Source organism: Mixophyes fleayi, chromosome 3, assembly GCF_038048845.1.
Source record: "Mixophyes fleayi isolate aMixFle1 chromosome 3, aMixFle1.hap1, whole genome shotgun sequence".
Taxonomy (NCBI): Eukaryota; Metazoa; Chordata; class Amphibia; order Anura; family Limnodynastidae; genus Mixophyes; species Mixophyes fleayi.
This window is the reverse complement of record NC_134404.1, coordinates 247260836-247278669: the sequence shown is the minus strand read 5'-3', so window position 1 is coordinate 247278669 and position 17834 is coordinate 247260836. Positions and strand designations below refer to the sequence as shown.

At 39.5% G+C, this 17834-nt stretch overlaps 1 protein-coding gene across 5 annotated transcripts in view; it reads left to right on the top strand.

Moving 5' to 3' along the window:
* Positions 1-17834, top strand: part of ARID1B (AT-rich interaction domain 1B) — an 835793-nt gene that overhangs the window by 364170 nt on the left and 453789 nt on the right. The window contains exon 5 of one of the 5 annotated variants that reach the window (XM_075203382.1): positions 10031-10180. The exons of the other annotated variants lie outside the window; for them this stretch is intronic. Coding sequence (XP_075059483.1) covers positions 10031-10180 — 150 coding nt within the window. The remainder of the gene's footprint in view (positions 1-10030; positions 10181-17834) is intronic. 5 annotated transcript variants of the gene reach the window in all.

The following is a 17834-nucleotide window of genomic DNA, read 5'->3' as shown; positions in this document are numbered from 1 at the left end:
CTAGAACAAAGGATGGAGCTCTGAGCTAGCTAGGAGTGCTGTGGGATGCTGGTAATGATACAGGTAGGTGGGTCTTTGTGGAGTCTTTAGTTACCACCTCTACAATTAATAATGAAACAGCTGAAGATTCTGTTGGCAACACATGCTTTTTTTGGGTGCCTCTGTGAAAAAATACCTTGCCATCATGGCATAGCGGATAACAAAATCCTCACACTGCTGTAGAGAATACTGACTGATTTGTCTCCTCAGAGCCCTTTTTAATACACTACAGCTTAAACCTTGGAGAAGGAAATGGTAAAAGTAAGTTGAATTATTTGTTACTGTGTGATATTTTCAATTGAATGGTATGCTCACCTTAGCTGGCCCTGCATAGTAATTGTTTACATCCTTTGCATTATTAGGATCACTTAAGTATTTAAGTAATTGTGAATCATAGCCTTATTAAAACTTGTTTACTCAGATTTATGTTCCTAACTAATTTTTCATCTAATTGCTATAATGTATTTATCAAATTCCACTATATTATTTATTTGCTACTCTGTTTAGATTGTAAGCCCCTGTGAACATGGTTGTTTTTCAATTTTGTTATTTAACAGTATTTCATGTGTTTAAAGCAGGCTGCAGACTACATTGGTGATTTCTAAACAATTGAGAATGATTGTGTACACAAAAAAAATGATAGGAATGATCTGCACTTCAACAGTATGTATGTTACACCTAAAATACATATTGGGCAGCAGGTACAGTGATTGACTGAGCTCATGGGATGGATTTTGACTAGGTCCCTATCTTTGTGGAGTTTGTATGTTCTCCTGACATTTGCGTGGGTTTCCTCTAAAGACATACTGGTAGATTAATTGGCTTCTGGTAAAATTAACCCTAGTCAATGTCCGTGTAGTAGGGAAGTTACAATGGGGCAGGGACTGGTGTAACCTAATAAATATTCTCTGTAAAGCGCTGCCTAATATGTAGCCACTATATAAATAACTGGTCATAATAAATGCTGTGTTAACGGTTAGGTGTATGATGTTCTCTCACCAATATTGTTTTTTTTGCGATCTTGTTGACTTGATTTATGGTGATATGCAATATATACACATATCACCAAAATAATATGTTGGGATTGCTGAATATTTTATGTGGGGTAACAGTTAAAGTAAATAAATACCAAGGAGAAAGATTAATAACATAATATAAGAACACCTGTATTTGTATTAATAGGAAGGTGATATTCTTATATGGACAAGTGGTGCCATGTCCTGGTAATGTCACAGTGAGCATAAGGCCTAAACCCGACCTTGCCTTTTATAACAGAATAGGAGTCCTTTAAAATGAGCACCCATATATCAGTGCTGTGTTCTGATAAAGCCTGCAACAGCTGGTTTGGCTCTCTCTCAATTCATTCATCCCTTCTAAAGATCAGACAGTGGCCTGTGTCTGCTTACAGGGCCTTGGAGATTTGCCTTTCCGCTTAGACAAACAAGTGTGAAAAGAGATGCTGCACAAGATGCAGGAACACAACAATCACTTTGACATTTACAATGCACCGGTGCCATAAGTGACAAATAATGGGATAGAGGCCTAACCAAGACTATGTTCAATATTTTCAATGGAATATGATTCAATGACTGTCACCATGACTTCAAACTACTTCTTTTGTATTCCTACATCATATATTTTATCATTCTCCACACTTAAGATATATGTGTTTTTTTGTGCCATTTTGTAATGTAACTATATTAGGTTTTATTTCTGTCTTACTTGTGTGAATTTACTTTAGGCTCTGTTCAATAGTTTTTGATTTAAATGTTTTCTGTTTTTCATTAGTATCTGCAATAGCTAATAAATGCATACTTTTACTATATAGAATACATTAAAGATTGAGGTAAAATTCTATGTATACTTCTAATCATACTTGCCTACTTTTGGCAAGTTGTATCCGGGAGAGGGGCGTGTCTAGAGGGCGGAAGGGGGCGGGGGCTGTGAATCGTGACATTTTGGCCCCGCGACAAATATGCAGTTTTGTCGCAGGGGGCGAGTCCAAAATGAAGTGATTCACCGCAAATCGCTGCATTTTAGCCCCACAATTGTGGGATGCGGGAGATTTGCCAGCTTTCCCGGGAGTCCGTGAGACGGCCCCGAATTCCGGGAGAGTTGGCAAGAATGCTTATAATATGTGTGTCGGAAATATCTTTTGTTGAATGCATAGGACTAAATAACATACACTTTTATTGGCAGTCCATGACTGATCAACATGTGTGAGAACGCAAGAGAGAAATTATATATTCTCTGCTAAAAGTAATTTATAGCCTTTAGGTGATATTTAAAGGGTGACTTTGCTAATGAAAAAAAAAAATGTTGACATTCATTTTGATACTCTTAGCTGCTGTGATTGGGGTAACTTATTAACTGCAATGCATTTTAAAGCTTGAATATTTGTTACAATTATTAATAATTTATATTAATAATTTATTAAAATAATTTCCTTTTTTTACATCACAATTATGCACACCATAAAGAATTATTTAAATAATTGTATATTATTCAATCCTAATCAATAAATGGGTACATTTTATATTTGCATTGATTATTTGTATATGATTGGAAGCTGCCAATTTGAAAACTTTTTGTAAAGATAAGGTGATACAACATCCGGTGGTACAGTGCACCCAGTGGCAAAGATATTATCACATGGTATGGTGCTTTTAAGTAGCTTAGCCAAGTAATAACCCTGGAACAAAACATCTCTAATGCTAATCACAACTGTTGCAATATTGATTATTTGGTCTGATCATATAATTCACAAGCACAATGCTTGTGCATAATATGATCAAAATCAAGTGTTAGTCTAGATCAGACCTAGAAAATATATATATATATATATATATATATATATATATATATATATATATATATATATATATGTATATATATGTCAGGGACGCCCCCCCTACCAGGGGCTTGCTGCTGACAGCTGCACACTGTGCAGGTCCGTACAGCAGTGACAGTGTGCTGCCCGGCTGCTCTGATTGTGTTTTAAACACAATCAGAGCAGTGGGACAGCACACTTTCACTGCTGAACGGACCGACACATACTGTGCAGCCGCCGGCAGCCTTAGAACACAGAAAAGGGGCGGGGCCTAAATCCCCCCCCCCCCCCCTAAAATCTCCCCGAGTAGGGCAAATGTCTGGGTCTGCCCCATATATACGTGTGTGTGTGTATATGTGTGTCATACTTGCCTACTCTCCCGGAATTCCCAGGAGGCTCCCGAATTTCGGGGCTTAATCGCTATTGTGACGCAACAACGTCACCATGCCACCACCTACCCCCTGTCACGTGACGTTTCCCGGGGGAGAAGTTTTGAATGTTGGCATGTATGATGTGTGTATGTGTGTGTATGTGTGTGTCTCACTATTTCTGTAAAATTCCTCTTTTTGCAGAGCTTCAAAAAATGCACTCTATCAATAAAAATAATAATACTTGTAAGAACATTTGGCAGTTTTAAGCAATTTGTTTATCTGAACTAGCATACACCTATTTGATTCTGCTGTTCAGCCCAAGGGCCAAATGACAGACTCTGTCCATTTTAGATGTGTTGTTTGAGCCGAGTGGAAACATCGGTTAATGCATGGTAATCTTCTGACACCCTTGTTTTATTTAGCAAGAAGAGCGCTTAGGCTCTTAAGAAATGTTTCAGCATAATATCCCTTGATTTGAAGATGTGTGTTTAATAGCTTCCCTTATTTTGTCACATTTTTAGATTTACAATGTAAGCACTTTGCATACTTCAGTTATTCTGCATAACTATGCAGACTTGGTCTAAAATTCTTTTTTATGGTTGTAGAACTCTAAGGGGCAATTTCAATTTTCGGCGGGATCACCGAAAATCCCGCGCTCAAAAAATATTACCGTTAATATGGTAATATCTCGCTGGAGGGAGCTGCGAGCTGAAATCCAGCGAGTAAATTACCGTATTAACGGTTTTCCTGCGCATGATTACCGTAATAACAGTAATATTTTTTGAGCGCGGGATTTTCGGCGATCCCGCCGTCAATTGAATATGCCCCTAAAACTATCTGTGTGCCTAGACTCGGTGAGCAAGACTATTTTTTAAGGTTCACTTAATTATTTCAAGTACAGATAATTATCAGATTACATTGTCTCTGGGGCACTCTGCTATTGGGTCATACTTGCATCCTTACAGAATATTATTCCTTGGCGATGCCTAAGTGGTTCCCTCTTGCTTGAGTTGTAAATGGTGGCTGGGCACATCCTTTTGTTAAATATCTCCCTCAAACACTTTTCGCTTCAGATGTTTCTAGTCCACATTGTCCCTCTGGACAAAGCTTTAAATGCACTTGTGAGAGGATAATATGTAAAAAGCTTGTAAGTTCAGTAAAGTAGCAACATGTGCAACCTGGGTGATCTGTTTTATATACCCTAATATAAACACATCTTTGAGATGCATGTCGATTGGGAAAGAATAAGGACAAAACAAATAAAAAATGGATGAGTAGCATTATCATGTGTTTTTTTGCCAATGTTTAATTATGCTTTGAAGATGGACCTCTAATTGTTTTGCTGCCAGTTATACCACACTATTTATTTTTTTATTAAATGTGTGTGTTCCTACAATCATACAGGATGATTTTAAATATTTGTTTGGACCGCCTATTTGATTTGGCTTAAAAAATTATATATTTTCTTTAAGCCATTTATGCATTAAATACTTTTATAAAGAAATCAAGGATAATGAATGTGTAATTTCTAATTTCACCATGTACAATATGTGCTGTGCTATTACATTTCAGATTCAGTGGAGGAAGATAATTTAACAGTGTAGTCCACTTTTGCAGTATTCCTCCCCCCATTATGTCCCACTCACCACCACCTAACAAATAGTGGTTCCCCCACCTAGTGTCCTGTTTTGGAGGCCCTATAAAATGCTGACCACTACATTTCTGGTGGCTTTACAATGCAGACCTCCAAATATCTGGTGGAGTTATAGAGCAGACCCCTAAAATCACTGGTAGCTTTCTTTATTATGAGGACACTAGATGTAACTTTACAATGCAAACCCCAGAACTTTGGTGGTGACAGATTTCAGACCCAAATTGAATATATAACCTAATTTCATCATCAGGATAGCTGCCAGTCATGTGGCCAGTGTTATGCACCAATCACAGTGCTTTAAGTTCACTGAGTATGACCGTTTCTCAGCACAGCTAAGCTTCATCTTCAGTGTAAACCATCATTCCCAGTCAATTGCTCCCAGAACACTGATTGGTGGACAGTTCTGGCCATTCACCTCTCAGCATGTTGAGAGCCGACATCAATGACCAGTGCTATCTACCAAACATGCTTTGTTTGCACTACTGCTCATAACAGTAGTATTCATGCTTGGTAGACATCTCTCTAAAATCCGTCATGAGAAAAACCCACTCTTGCCAGTCTAAAACAATGACCTGATCATTTACATGCTCTTGCTCCTAGGTCCAGAATTTTTCCTTTAGGTTTTCTTTTTCTCCAGTAAGAATATGAGTGCTTTCTATTCTAAAATTATGACGTGGAGATTTCTGGAAACATGGATAAAGCAGTTACATTTACAATTAGAATTTAATTAGTGCATGAAAATACAGCTGCCAAGATTCTCTTTTGGAAATTGACGACAAAATGGCAACATCCCTGATTTACCCAAGCCATGCCCATTTCAGATTAGATCTATCCCATTTCCACATCCACTTTGATCTCTGTTCCATTTAGGCTGTGTTTGAATTTTTGACGTGCTGACCCTTTATGCTGTGTTTCCATCTGACAAACTCTTCCCTGCTTATATGGATGATGAAGTTTCTTTAAACCTAGAATGTTTTACAGAGTAGAAACCCATTAATCTGAAGCTTTCACATAGTAGATATGTCGGCCTCTGAAAGCAGTGCGGCATGCTCTTGATGATCTGTTTGTTATTAATATTAGTAGTGTAGTGCTACTTACAAAAATAGCTTCCTTATTAAAAAAAAGTACTGCTTTAAACATCAGGTATTGGCAAGCGCAGGAGACCAAAATAGAAAATAAATACACGTTATTTTTGTTCTTTCAAATCGGTTACACTTTAACCTTTTAAAACCAGGGAAAAAGTATTTTATGATGAGAACATTTTGGCAGTGTTCCCAGACATTCTTTTCTTGCTTCATAGGACTTGGCGGTTCCCATGGGTAGTGAGTAAAAATATCTAAATTTTTTGCTTATCCAATTTTTTTTTTTCCCTTAAGAAAGCTTGTTACAAAAGTCCTTCCACATACCAGGCGTCTTTGTATGCTGTTTATCGAAATACGTTTTATGAGGTCTGTCTTCACGTTTGTTATTATTTTTTATTTCAGTTTTCTTCCACATATGCGATGTACACCTTCAATACAATTTTGCCTAACCACACACAAACATTTTCTTCTGAATATAAAATGTAATTAAAAATGCTAAACTTTCTGAAGATCCTGCTGCATTACTTATCCTTGTCCCCTGCAGTCTTCTCTCTAGTTCCACACACCCGGCCCTGATCACCATCTCCTTGGTACAGTTCTACAGTTCCAAGGTTACAAGCACATTGCCCCCCTTCTTCCATAGTATAATTTTGCAAAGTTGTCGAGGTTGTCATGTGTTTTATTTTATACAAACATTATTTTTATATATATATATATATATATATATATATATATATATATATACATACATCTATATATATCTATATATATATATAGATATATATACTCTTTTAATTGTTTTAATTGTTTTTACATTGAGCTCCCAACAACAATATTATACATTAAAGTTTTGTTTGGTTTGTATGCAGTAAATTCCCTATTACAGTAGACTGGCACTATGACAGCTGTACTAAAAATGCAAACCTCTTTGTTATGTTATCACCCTGTCACTCTGTGTCATCAGGTTTGTGCCGTACTTTTAAAAACTGCCCATATGATTCCTGTCTTTTTCCACACTGCTTTTTTACATGAATGAAATGGGAAAAGACAGAGGAAATATTGATTGATACAGCACCCAAGATTCTATTTGCCTTATTTGTGGGCAAGGGTAAAAGGATTCCATACCAGAATAGCTCCGGAATCTGTCTATTCCATGATCAGTCTGAGTACTAAATGCACTGACTTGACGTTCATCACATCACAGCCAACCAGGAGTGTACAGCTGCTTCCTGAGGCCTATGTTTTGCTCTTATAAGAGCAGAGAGGCGGCCTCTTCTAATCATGCGTAGTGATGTTCTGATTTTACCAGCGTATTCTCAGAAGAGGATCCTGGGAGACTGGAGCACCATTGCCTTACCCTCCCCTTAATGCTATGGCACTTGGCGATGGAATGTTGTGCCCTTGTAAATAATAACTATATAGCCAGACGTTTGTAACAGCACAGTACTTTTATAAACTAGTATAAACATATTGCATAATGGCAGTGTACACTATAAAAGCAAATGTTCTTACTTCATACCTACTAGCAACATAAACAATATAATTGAGATTAATATATATATTTTCAGCAACAATAGACATCACGTCGGATGTACTTCCTAGATGCCTTCTAGCATTGCTGTCAGTTTGTAGATTATAAGCAGTGAATGGGATGACAGGTTTGTTATACATGCTTGGCTAGTTTTTAAATGCGTAGTTGCCAAGTACTCTCCCTTAGTTCCAGGATTACTCCAAATGTTAAGATTTAACCCTGGTTTCTGCACAACAATTCTCAGTATATATTATTTATTAATGTTTCTCTGCTTGGAGCATTCACAAACTAATGACATATTTTTGGAAATAATAATGTATTTACTATTTTTCTGGTATTCATGCCCTGCAAAGAACATGTTTTCTGGTTCAAGACACTTTGCATGCTGGGAAAGATTTACATTTACACTAAGGGCTAGATTTACTAAGCTGCGGGTTTGAGAAAGTGGGGATGTTGCCTATAGCAACCAATCAAATTCTACCTGTCATTTTGTAAAATGTACTAAATAAATGAAAGCTAGAATCTGATAAGTTGCTATAGGCAACATCCCCACTTTTTCAAACCCGCAGTTTGGTAAATCTAGCCCTAAGAGTTCTGTTACAATTCATATTTTCCCTCACAAACTGATTTTTATAATTCCCCCCCCTTGATTGTCTAATCATTGCATTCATATGTATAGCTCCCAAGTTCATAATAGTAAAATTCTATTTATTATCAATGTAGTAATTTGTGTAGCTGTGTTTAGTAATCTGTGCTATATGATGGTTTGTACCATCAAGACTGTATGACCATACCTGCCTACTCTCTGGGAGACTCAAAAATATCATGGAATCCTCCTGGACTTCTGATAGAGAAAACTACCCTCCTGCACCCCACCTCTCCTCTTGCAAAGAAAGTGGTTCCTTGCTGACATGATTCACATTAATAGGCATCACTGGGCATTGCTGATTATACATTTTGCGTAGTCATGGCCCTGGCCACCTCCTGCTGCGCGATGAAGGGCCATGATGGTACGAATTTGCTATCATGCCTCCTACACTTGGTCTGTTGAGCATATTTTTAATATTTAATTGTGTTTGGAGAATGAAATAATTAACCCAGTGAAAGATTTTTTTTATTTAATTATCAATTTTGGAGGGGCATCCTGATCTTTGCAGTTGTTGTGCCACATTTTTTCTACTTACTGCTAGTCTTAACAGTGTTTCATGGTATATGTAATGTTTTTTGACAATCTTTTATTACCCCTCTCCTTATTGGTATCTTCCAACAATGACATCCCATAGATCAGGGCCGGCCAATAAATAACCCCCCACACACACTCATACTACATCAATACCAACCCACATTACAGCAACAAGCATACCCCCCCCCCCCACATTGCAGCATCCATCATCACCCCCCACATTACAGGGTCCAGCATCACCCCCCACATTACAGCATTTAGCATTACCCCCCACATTACAGCAACTGGCAACACCCCCCACATTACAGCAACCGGCATCACCAACCACATTACAGCAACCGGCATCACCCCCCACATTACAGCAACCGGCATCACCCCCACATTACAGCGATACCCTCTCCTACTTATTAACAATACTAAGCCCCAAACACACTACAACATCGCCACCATCATGCCACCCTATACTACACCAGTACCACCAATTATACAGGCGCCACTGTAGGAAACCAATGTTTTGCTTTTTTCAAATTTCACACAAAATAGCAACACACATATAGGTAACAGGTACACTTTTCCCTCAATTAAATAGTAATGGCAGAATTTTCATAAATCATTCCACATGAAACAAAACTCTAACATATATTTTAAAAAAACCATAACTATTGAATGATCATTTGAAGTGAACCCACACGGCCGCATTAAAAGTATTTCCATCTACAGCAAATTGTCAGAGAATTTTTTTTTTTTTTACTACAGTAACTGGATATGCGTCTTTCTATTCATTTTAAATAACACAGTATATAACATACATGTCACAACATGTACCCTTCAAATCTCATCTCACAAGACCCTGTACATTTTACATATATTTCTGAATCCTTCTCATCTCCTTTCAATAAATCTGCTTATATTTACTTTCTACTGCTCTTGACATTACTTTTACAGAGTGCAAAACCAATTACAGTATTTGCATAGTTGTTGAAATCATAACTAAAATATGCTTGTGTGATATATCACTTATTACAGGTCTAAATGATTGAGCTTCATGGAAAACTCTCTTTTATTTACAACCAGTTAGTTATAAGGCTCGTTATACTTAGTTATAAGCCCTCTTTGCCCTGTGCATCTGTTCTCGGTTATAATTACACTGTGTTTCTGTTTTTTTGTACTGCCCTGCACTCCTTTCCTGTTTACCTTTGCTCTATATACGACCCCTTCTGTAATGTCTTACACATACAGAATACCCCCTCTGTAATTCCAAATGCAGTAAATTCCTGTTAGTGGAACACACATGTGATCTCTCTCCCCTTCCCCCCCCCATTATATTGGTTCCTTTTAAGGCTCCTTGGGAAAGAAAAAAATCTCTCTCTGCTGCGTCGGCACCTGCACTACCCGCACTGAATGTCGGGCACGACGTCAGTGAGGAGCGATGCAGAGAGGAGTCGGCGACAAGAAGGGATGAAAAGAGAAGAAAGAAGTCGATAGAAAAGGTAAGTGAAGGAACGGAGCAAGGGGTAGCAAAGGAAGGCAGCATGGCAGAGTGTTTTGAAGAGCAAAGGAAGCTGCATTGCACTGTTTTAAAGGGGCAAGGGAAGGCTACTTTGGTAGCAGTATGATGAAGAGAGCCATTACTATGGCATAATATTAAATAACAGATTTTTGTCAGGTAGGGTATTCTTTAATATTTTTTCTTTAACATTTTAAAACTCTGCATGAAATATTAGAATACCTTTCGGTATATATTTTTTGCATACTTTCATGTCATTAGGGCAGAGAATCGGTTGTTAATTTATTTGAATCCCACCTCTGTATATATATATATATATATATATATATATATATATATATATATATATATATATATATATATCATATATTTGCAAATATGTGTAACAGAATTCTCTCAGTAAAGTGCTAGCCACACCCCCCACATTAGGTTGGCCACACCCACTTGACAAATGTCACTCCCACTTAGATGGGGGATGTTTCGCCCAGGGCACTAAAATGTCTAGTTATGGCACTGTTACAACGTAGTGCGCTCAGTTCATATTATGCCTTATCGTAGTGCCCCAAGGTCATATTATGCCACATAGTATTACCCTCAATTAAGATTTGGCCATGCAGTACTGCCCACAAATCATATACCATACAGTAGTGCCCCCAAATCATATTATGCCACAACAGTGCCCCCAAATCATATTATACCACAATAGTGCCCCCAAATCATATTATGCCACAATAGTGCCTCCAAATCATATTATGCCACAATAGTGCCCCCAAATAACATTATGCCATAGTAGTGCCCCCAAATCATTAGTAGTGCACAGACAAAACTCATTCACAAATAAAAATTGGTACAGCATATCAGATACTGAGAGTGTGAGTCCAGGAGCAGCTTAATACACAATTTACAATTAAAAAAAAAATAGATTTATTGACACAATCACAGATAAAATTTTTGACAAGCAGTGTTTTTTCCTCTTAATTAAAAATCTCTGTACAGATAAATATGCAAGACACATTACAGCGCAATAATGAGCAATACATAGTGTTTTAAACGTCATTAGATACACAGTAGTAGTAAAAAACACATTGCACATGAGAAAATATATGAACTTACCTGATTATGGCATTCTGTGTTCTGTTCTCCTACTGGGTGCACTGGGCGATGAGGGATCTGCAGCCGTCGGCTCACACAGGCAGTCGGGAGCAGGAACAGAGGCCAGTGATTGAAGTGGAAATTTAGAAGTGGGGGTATGGAAAATATAAGTGAATGGAGTATGAAGGCTTGATTTTTTTTTTTTAACACTTGTCCCCTATGTGCATTTACATTCTTCATTACTACTTGTGTTTTATGATGGCTGCATCCCTGACATTCCCATTCTTAAGATGTCTCTCCCTTTACACTTTCTTTTACCTATGCCCCTGCACCATCTTCTCCTTTGTCCCTCTCACTTAACCCCCTGCACCCCCTACCCCCTGGCTCTCTCACACCTCTTCCTGCTCCCCCTTCCCCCCTGGCTCTCACACCTCATTCCCCCCTGGCTCTCTCACCCCTCTCCCTGCACCCCTTCCCCCTGGCTCTCTCACCCCTCTCCCTGCACCCCTTCCCCCCTGGCTCTCTCACCCCTCTCTCTGCAACCCCTTCCCCCCTAGATCTCTCACCCCTCTCTCTCTCTCTGTACCCCCTTACCCCCTGGCTCACTCACCCCTCTCTCTGCACCTCCTTCCCACTGGCTCTCTCACCACTTTCCCTGCATCCCCTACCCCCTGGCTCGCTTACACTCGTGACCTCACTCCCGCGTGAGAATTGTGGCGCCCCCGCGCCCCCCAGCCACCAGGAAGCGTCGGGCCGGGTCATCTAGCCATCGGCCCTTCTGGCATTTGCCAGAAGTGCCAGATGGCCAGCCCAGCCATAGATGTTTTGAAAGCTCCTTGCGGACCATGGTTTCCCCAGCAGGATGCAAGCTGATCTTTATTTTGGGTTAATCACAATCCGTTTCATTTCTAGCAGCTGTGTACTATTATTTCTGAACATGATTTTGATGTGTACACTTATGCAACCAGTGAATTGCAGTTTTAGGAATTTTCACATATTTATCCTATAAAATGTGTGTTTGGTTTTCACTTAAATTTTGTTGGTTGCAAAGTCATGTAAAAGGTATAAAAAGGTCTGTCATGATTATCTTGATTTCAGGCTTAATATAAAAAACATCTGCAATTTTAATAAGGGAGTGTAGACTGTTTATATCCACTGTATCTGTCGCGGTTATTTCTGATGAACATTTCTTTTGAGCCAATACTGTGCATACATTTGTCAAAGGTCGTCTTCTAACTAAGACTAGATGCCAGCTTCTTTGCAAAATCCATCTAGGTTCTGTGGCATAGTCACTTGTTGAAGCAAGTTTCAGAAAGTACAGTCAATTAACTGCTCATTTCGCCATCATTTTGTGATTAAACAACTCTCTGAAACGAGGATAAAGGGGCTGTGTTTTATGAACGTTTCATGTATCCCAATTTGAACCATTTGTTTTATTGTTTTCCAGTGCATGCAGCTGAATGTTTGTGCCTTTCTAAATGACAGTCAGAAGTGCAAAAATTCAGGCATTTTCATTCAACTATTATAAACAATTGACTTAGGTGTTTTGTTCCGCTTAAGAATCATTGTGGATCTGTGGATCTCCCTAGTCTATCCAGCTTTCCCGTACAAAAAAACAAACACACACACACACACACATATATATATATATATTTTTTTTTAATTTATTTATTACACACAGTCACCATCTTCGTAGCCGCCAATTTACATGGCTTGGTGTTATCCAAAACGTTGTGATTGAGAGGTTAAAAGAGTAAAAAGAGAGCATGAAAGAAAAATGTAGTAAGGGTTTAATGTTCAGCTATTCCCATGGTAAAAGTTGAAGTCAATGAGTCATCCTTGGACATACATCTCAGGTTAGGCGAGTAGGAGAGACATGGATGGTGTTGAATCCAACGTATGCTATCCGTGGATTGATGCCGAGCTTATATACAATCAAAGGAAATCTTCCTGCATACATGCATTATAATCGATCGGAGAACAGAATATACACACCATCTCTTCTGTATAGAATCTGCTGTTTAATGCATACCAGGTTCACATTTTTATAGTACTTCTGAAGAACTTGTTGATGTGCAAAAACAGTTGATGAATGCCATCTTTACTTCTGCCTAACATCCTCTGCAAAACTTTTTACAAATTCTAAAATATATACATATATCCCTGAGCATATTAAAATGTGAAGCATTCTTAAAGATACACTACATTTCATATAAAATACATTGTCATTTCCTTCTTTTGATTCACCTTTTAATCTAGAAGCTCTAAACTATACCCTGCCTGTAGTCCTATTTGGCCTCTTTTGTGTGGCTTACCTGTTGCTGCTTCGCATCACTACTCCGGGTTTAGCTGTAGTTTCTCTCCGTTGCCTCTGCTGGAGTGTCCGCAGTACCTGTACTCCGCAGCCGTGTCCTATGTTCCCTGTTTGGCTTTACCGCTCCGACTTCAGTGCTTCATTATTGGAACTCCAAACTCATTAGGAACTCTCCACACCTGCTGCTCTGAGTTACCATCCACTGATCAGCTAAGTTCTTTCTCATTACCGTCTCTAACTGAACTGCCGCTGTACCAGTAATTCACCTGCTGTTGCTCTAAGTTACCATCTAACAGATCAGCTAAAGTTCCATCTCATCATTGTCTCCAACCGAACTGCCGCTATACTAGTTATTTATCTACTATTGCTTTGAGTTACCTACTACATATCATCAAGTTCCGCATCTTTACTATTCACGGACGACATTCTGAGTTCCTATTGTTATTTTACTTATATCTCATGTTAAGTGCGTATTGTCGCTAACCAATAACGATTGCCGAACCTCGATTTGTGTTTCCAAAGCACAAAGATTTATTCGCAAAAAGTAGTATAATATATTCAAGCGAAGTGATAATAAGTACAGCCGTTACTTATCGCAGGCGCTCTGGATCCAGTGTGCAGTCATTCAATTCTGAAGTCTGGGGACAAGATGTCTGAACACTAGATGAGAAGCTGCTGCTTATATGCACACAGGAATACAGTAAAACAATGAAGTTGGTATAGCTTGCTTCTATTGGTCCAGGTTTCAGGAAGGTCCAAGGGGTTGTCAATCATTGGCTAGTTCATCCTAAAGAATCCAAAGGAGGGGGTCACCTCTCCAGGGGGTATGCTCTGCTCTTCCCGCCAAGATTCCTTAGTCTTAAGTAGTTCATATTTCCCTATCATTCATAACTTGCGTATGCACTCTGTGATTCCTTCGCAGAGTGAACCGAACAGTAGCAGATGTTAAGAGGTTTATTATGATACCACACATGATATGATTCCTTCAACCTGTTCCATATATTTCACTAATATGCATATAACTTATAATATAAAACATAAATACTACTATATTTCGACATAAATAACTATGTGTTGCAACTAACATTAATGTGTACTATTTTACAAGTGAGCGTGTTTGTGCGAATGTATGTAAAAGACTAAATACTGTTGTTGCCATGTGTTGTGGCTGAGTACGCCCTTTTACGCTGTAACGTGCCCTTTTACGCCATAGCGTACCGTACGCATCCTTTCAGACAAAGACAACCAACTTTGCTCGATTTTAATTGAAATTACTTTATCCAATTTGCTGACTTCGACAGCTCCACCCTTTGATAGTGTAACAAACTATCACCCAATTACCGTTTCAAGTTCAGGATTATACAATACTTCTTCACAGACCATGATCTCGGTATCTGGTACCACCCTTTTAGTCTCTTTCTCAGTGGTACTCCTAGGAGACCATTTTCCACACAGTAGGAACACATTTGACACATAAACCAATCGCTAAGATGACACCCAGTATAAGGAGAAGGAGCTTACCTACACTAGCAACCATTTCCTGTACCCACTCCCCCAGACCGGAGAACCATTTCACAGGGTTCAACCACGAGAACCAACCTGCCACCTTTTCCCCGACCTCATATAACGAAGAATTATGGTTCATTCGAAATTCCCATTTCAGTTGAAAATTTCATCCATCTTCCGGTCTATAACCTCTTTCGGGTCATCCGTATTATTGGTGATGTACGTGCAACATTTGACACCGAACTGGGTGGCCAGTGTCACACAGTACCCACCAGTAATAGAGGTGAGATAATTTAGTACCAGTCTATGTTCCACCAACTCCTTATTGTACGCCTGTAGCTCCCTTCCAGTATACCTGAAAGTGTCATCATACATCTCGGTGATATTATCTATTAATTTAGCTAGGTCTTGGATATATTTAAAGTTTAATGTTCCCCGAGCGGTCCTGGTGAGATCTAGAGCAACCATAACTTGAAAACCAGCGGTTTCACTAATCAATTTTGTAGCTATGGGTTCCTCACCAGGAATCATATTTCTCTTGCCACGGTGTTCATACTGTGTGTGTACGTACGGTGGTGATGTAGTCTTGTGAATACCAACCATTTCTTCATGAGTAATAGTCATGATTTTAGGAACCAGTTTAGCTAAGAAGCACAAGCCCTTGGAACTCGGAGTCACCCAGGAATAAGCTTTCTTTCCACAAACAAAATACACATCATCAGGGAGAACATAAGGAACAGTATGCCCATTAATTATATCACACAGAGTTTCAATAAAACTACCCATGCCCAGTGTCTTCATTTGCTCGAAACATGTGTCCGCATGGATGACATTCTTACAATTATCTATAGAGACTTTTCCAATGGATACCTTCTTATGTTTGGTTATACGCCCTAGTTTGTGACTTCCATCAACATTCCTGCCTATTGGTGACCTTGTGAGTCTCCCTCTAAAATGAGTGTGGCGAGCCATTGTCTGATCTGATGGGTCAGCTTCCCAATTCTCCAGACGTTTTGCATGAGAGATATTTAGACACAGCAAGGATCTGTCTATGGAGTATTGTCGAAGCGTCAGACTAGGGGACCTATTGTTATTGTACCTCCCGTCTATGGGCCTCCCACCCCTCAATTCGAGTACTTCGGATATGTTTAGAGGGAATGGCACTAGTCCTATATTATGCTGCCCTTGCGGCACGTGAGAGCACACCCAACACTCGGTTTGGTTTAGCACCTTACCCACCAGGGAGTGATAATCCTCCAAAGGATGCCCGCCTATATTCACTAGTCCTATATTATGCTGCCCTTGCGGCACGTGAGAGCACACCCAACACTCGGTTTGGTTTAGCACCTTACCCACCAGGGAGTGATAATCCTCCAAAGGATGCCCGCCTATATTCAGAGTACTGGGGGACTGGCATCGTTGGATGCATCTCTCTTCAACTAGGGAGTCACAGAACTTGCAGATACAATACTCATCAGACAATAGCCCCTTACACTGCCTCCGAGTTCCTGAGCTAGCAGACCTTTTCATAACCCCCGGACCAAGCTTAATAATGGGCTGCTCTGAGTATCCTAATAACTTTTCCTCTGCCTCCATCTCATCCGCATCACTACCAGAACCCTCCTCCGTCCTCCATCCTCCTTCACAAAAATAGAATGTCCTAGAAAAAGTAAAAACAAGGAAAATCCTGGAACAAAAGAAAAACAAAAACCGCCACTCCATCTCTGGAAAGATAGCTCTGGGGCAACGTCTCTGGTTCAGGTGACTCGACTGCAGGCTTTAGGTCTCCCGGAACAGACTCACAAGTGACAAATCTATGTTGTCGGTCTTAGTTTTATCTTGCACTTTATCCGGGTTACGGACTCTCCTGCAGTGGGTGGAATGGACCCAAGTGTCTCTCTCTGCAACTTTCAGCGATGTAGTACTGGTCAGCAGCACTTGGTACGGGCCTTCCCAACGGTCTGTTAAACAACCTGAACGTAAGAAATTGCGGATCATAACATAGTCTCCAGGTTCAACATCATGACAGTTCGTTTCTGGCATACCAGGTGACAGCATTTTTAGTTTTTGTTGTTGTTGCTTTAGCTGTCTACTCATTCTTATAAGATATTGTACAGTCACTTCACTATTACACTTCAAGTCATCTTGTGGACTCACGATCAAATGAGGTTGTCGTCCAAACAGTATCTCAAAGGGGGACAGTTTAAGAGGAGGTCTAGGAGTGGTCCGAATGCTATGGAGGACCAATGGCAAAGCCTCAGGCCATACCAACCCAGTTTCAGCCATTACCTTACCAAGCTTGTTCTTTATAGTACCATTTACTCTCTCCACCTTACCACTGGCTTGTGGTCGGTAAGGGGTGTGAAGTCTGCTACCGATTCCCATGAGTTTACACATATTTTGGAAGATATCACTAGTAAAGTGGGTACCACTATCACTTTCAATGATTCTAGGGATACATACAAAGTCTTGTACAATTTTCTTTGCAGTGAACACAGCAGTATTAGTGGCTGCCGGATATGCTTCGACCCAAACACATCAATACACACTAACACATACTTTAGATACCTGCACGGTGGTAATTGGATATAGTCAAATTGTATTACCTGAAAAGGTCCTTCTGTAGGAGGGATGTGGGATGGCTCAGTTGGAATAGTTTTCCCGACATTTTTCCTCAAACAAGTAAGACATGACATTGCCTTCTTACCAGCCTGAGAGGAAAATC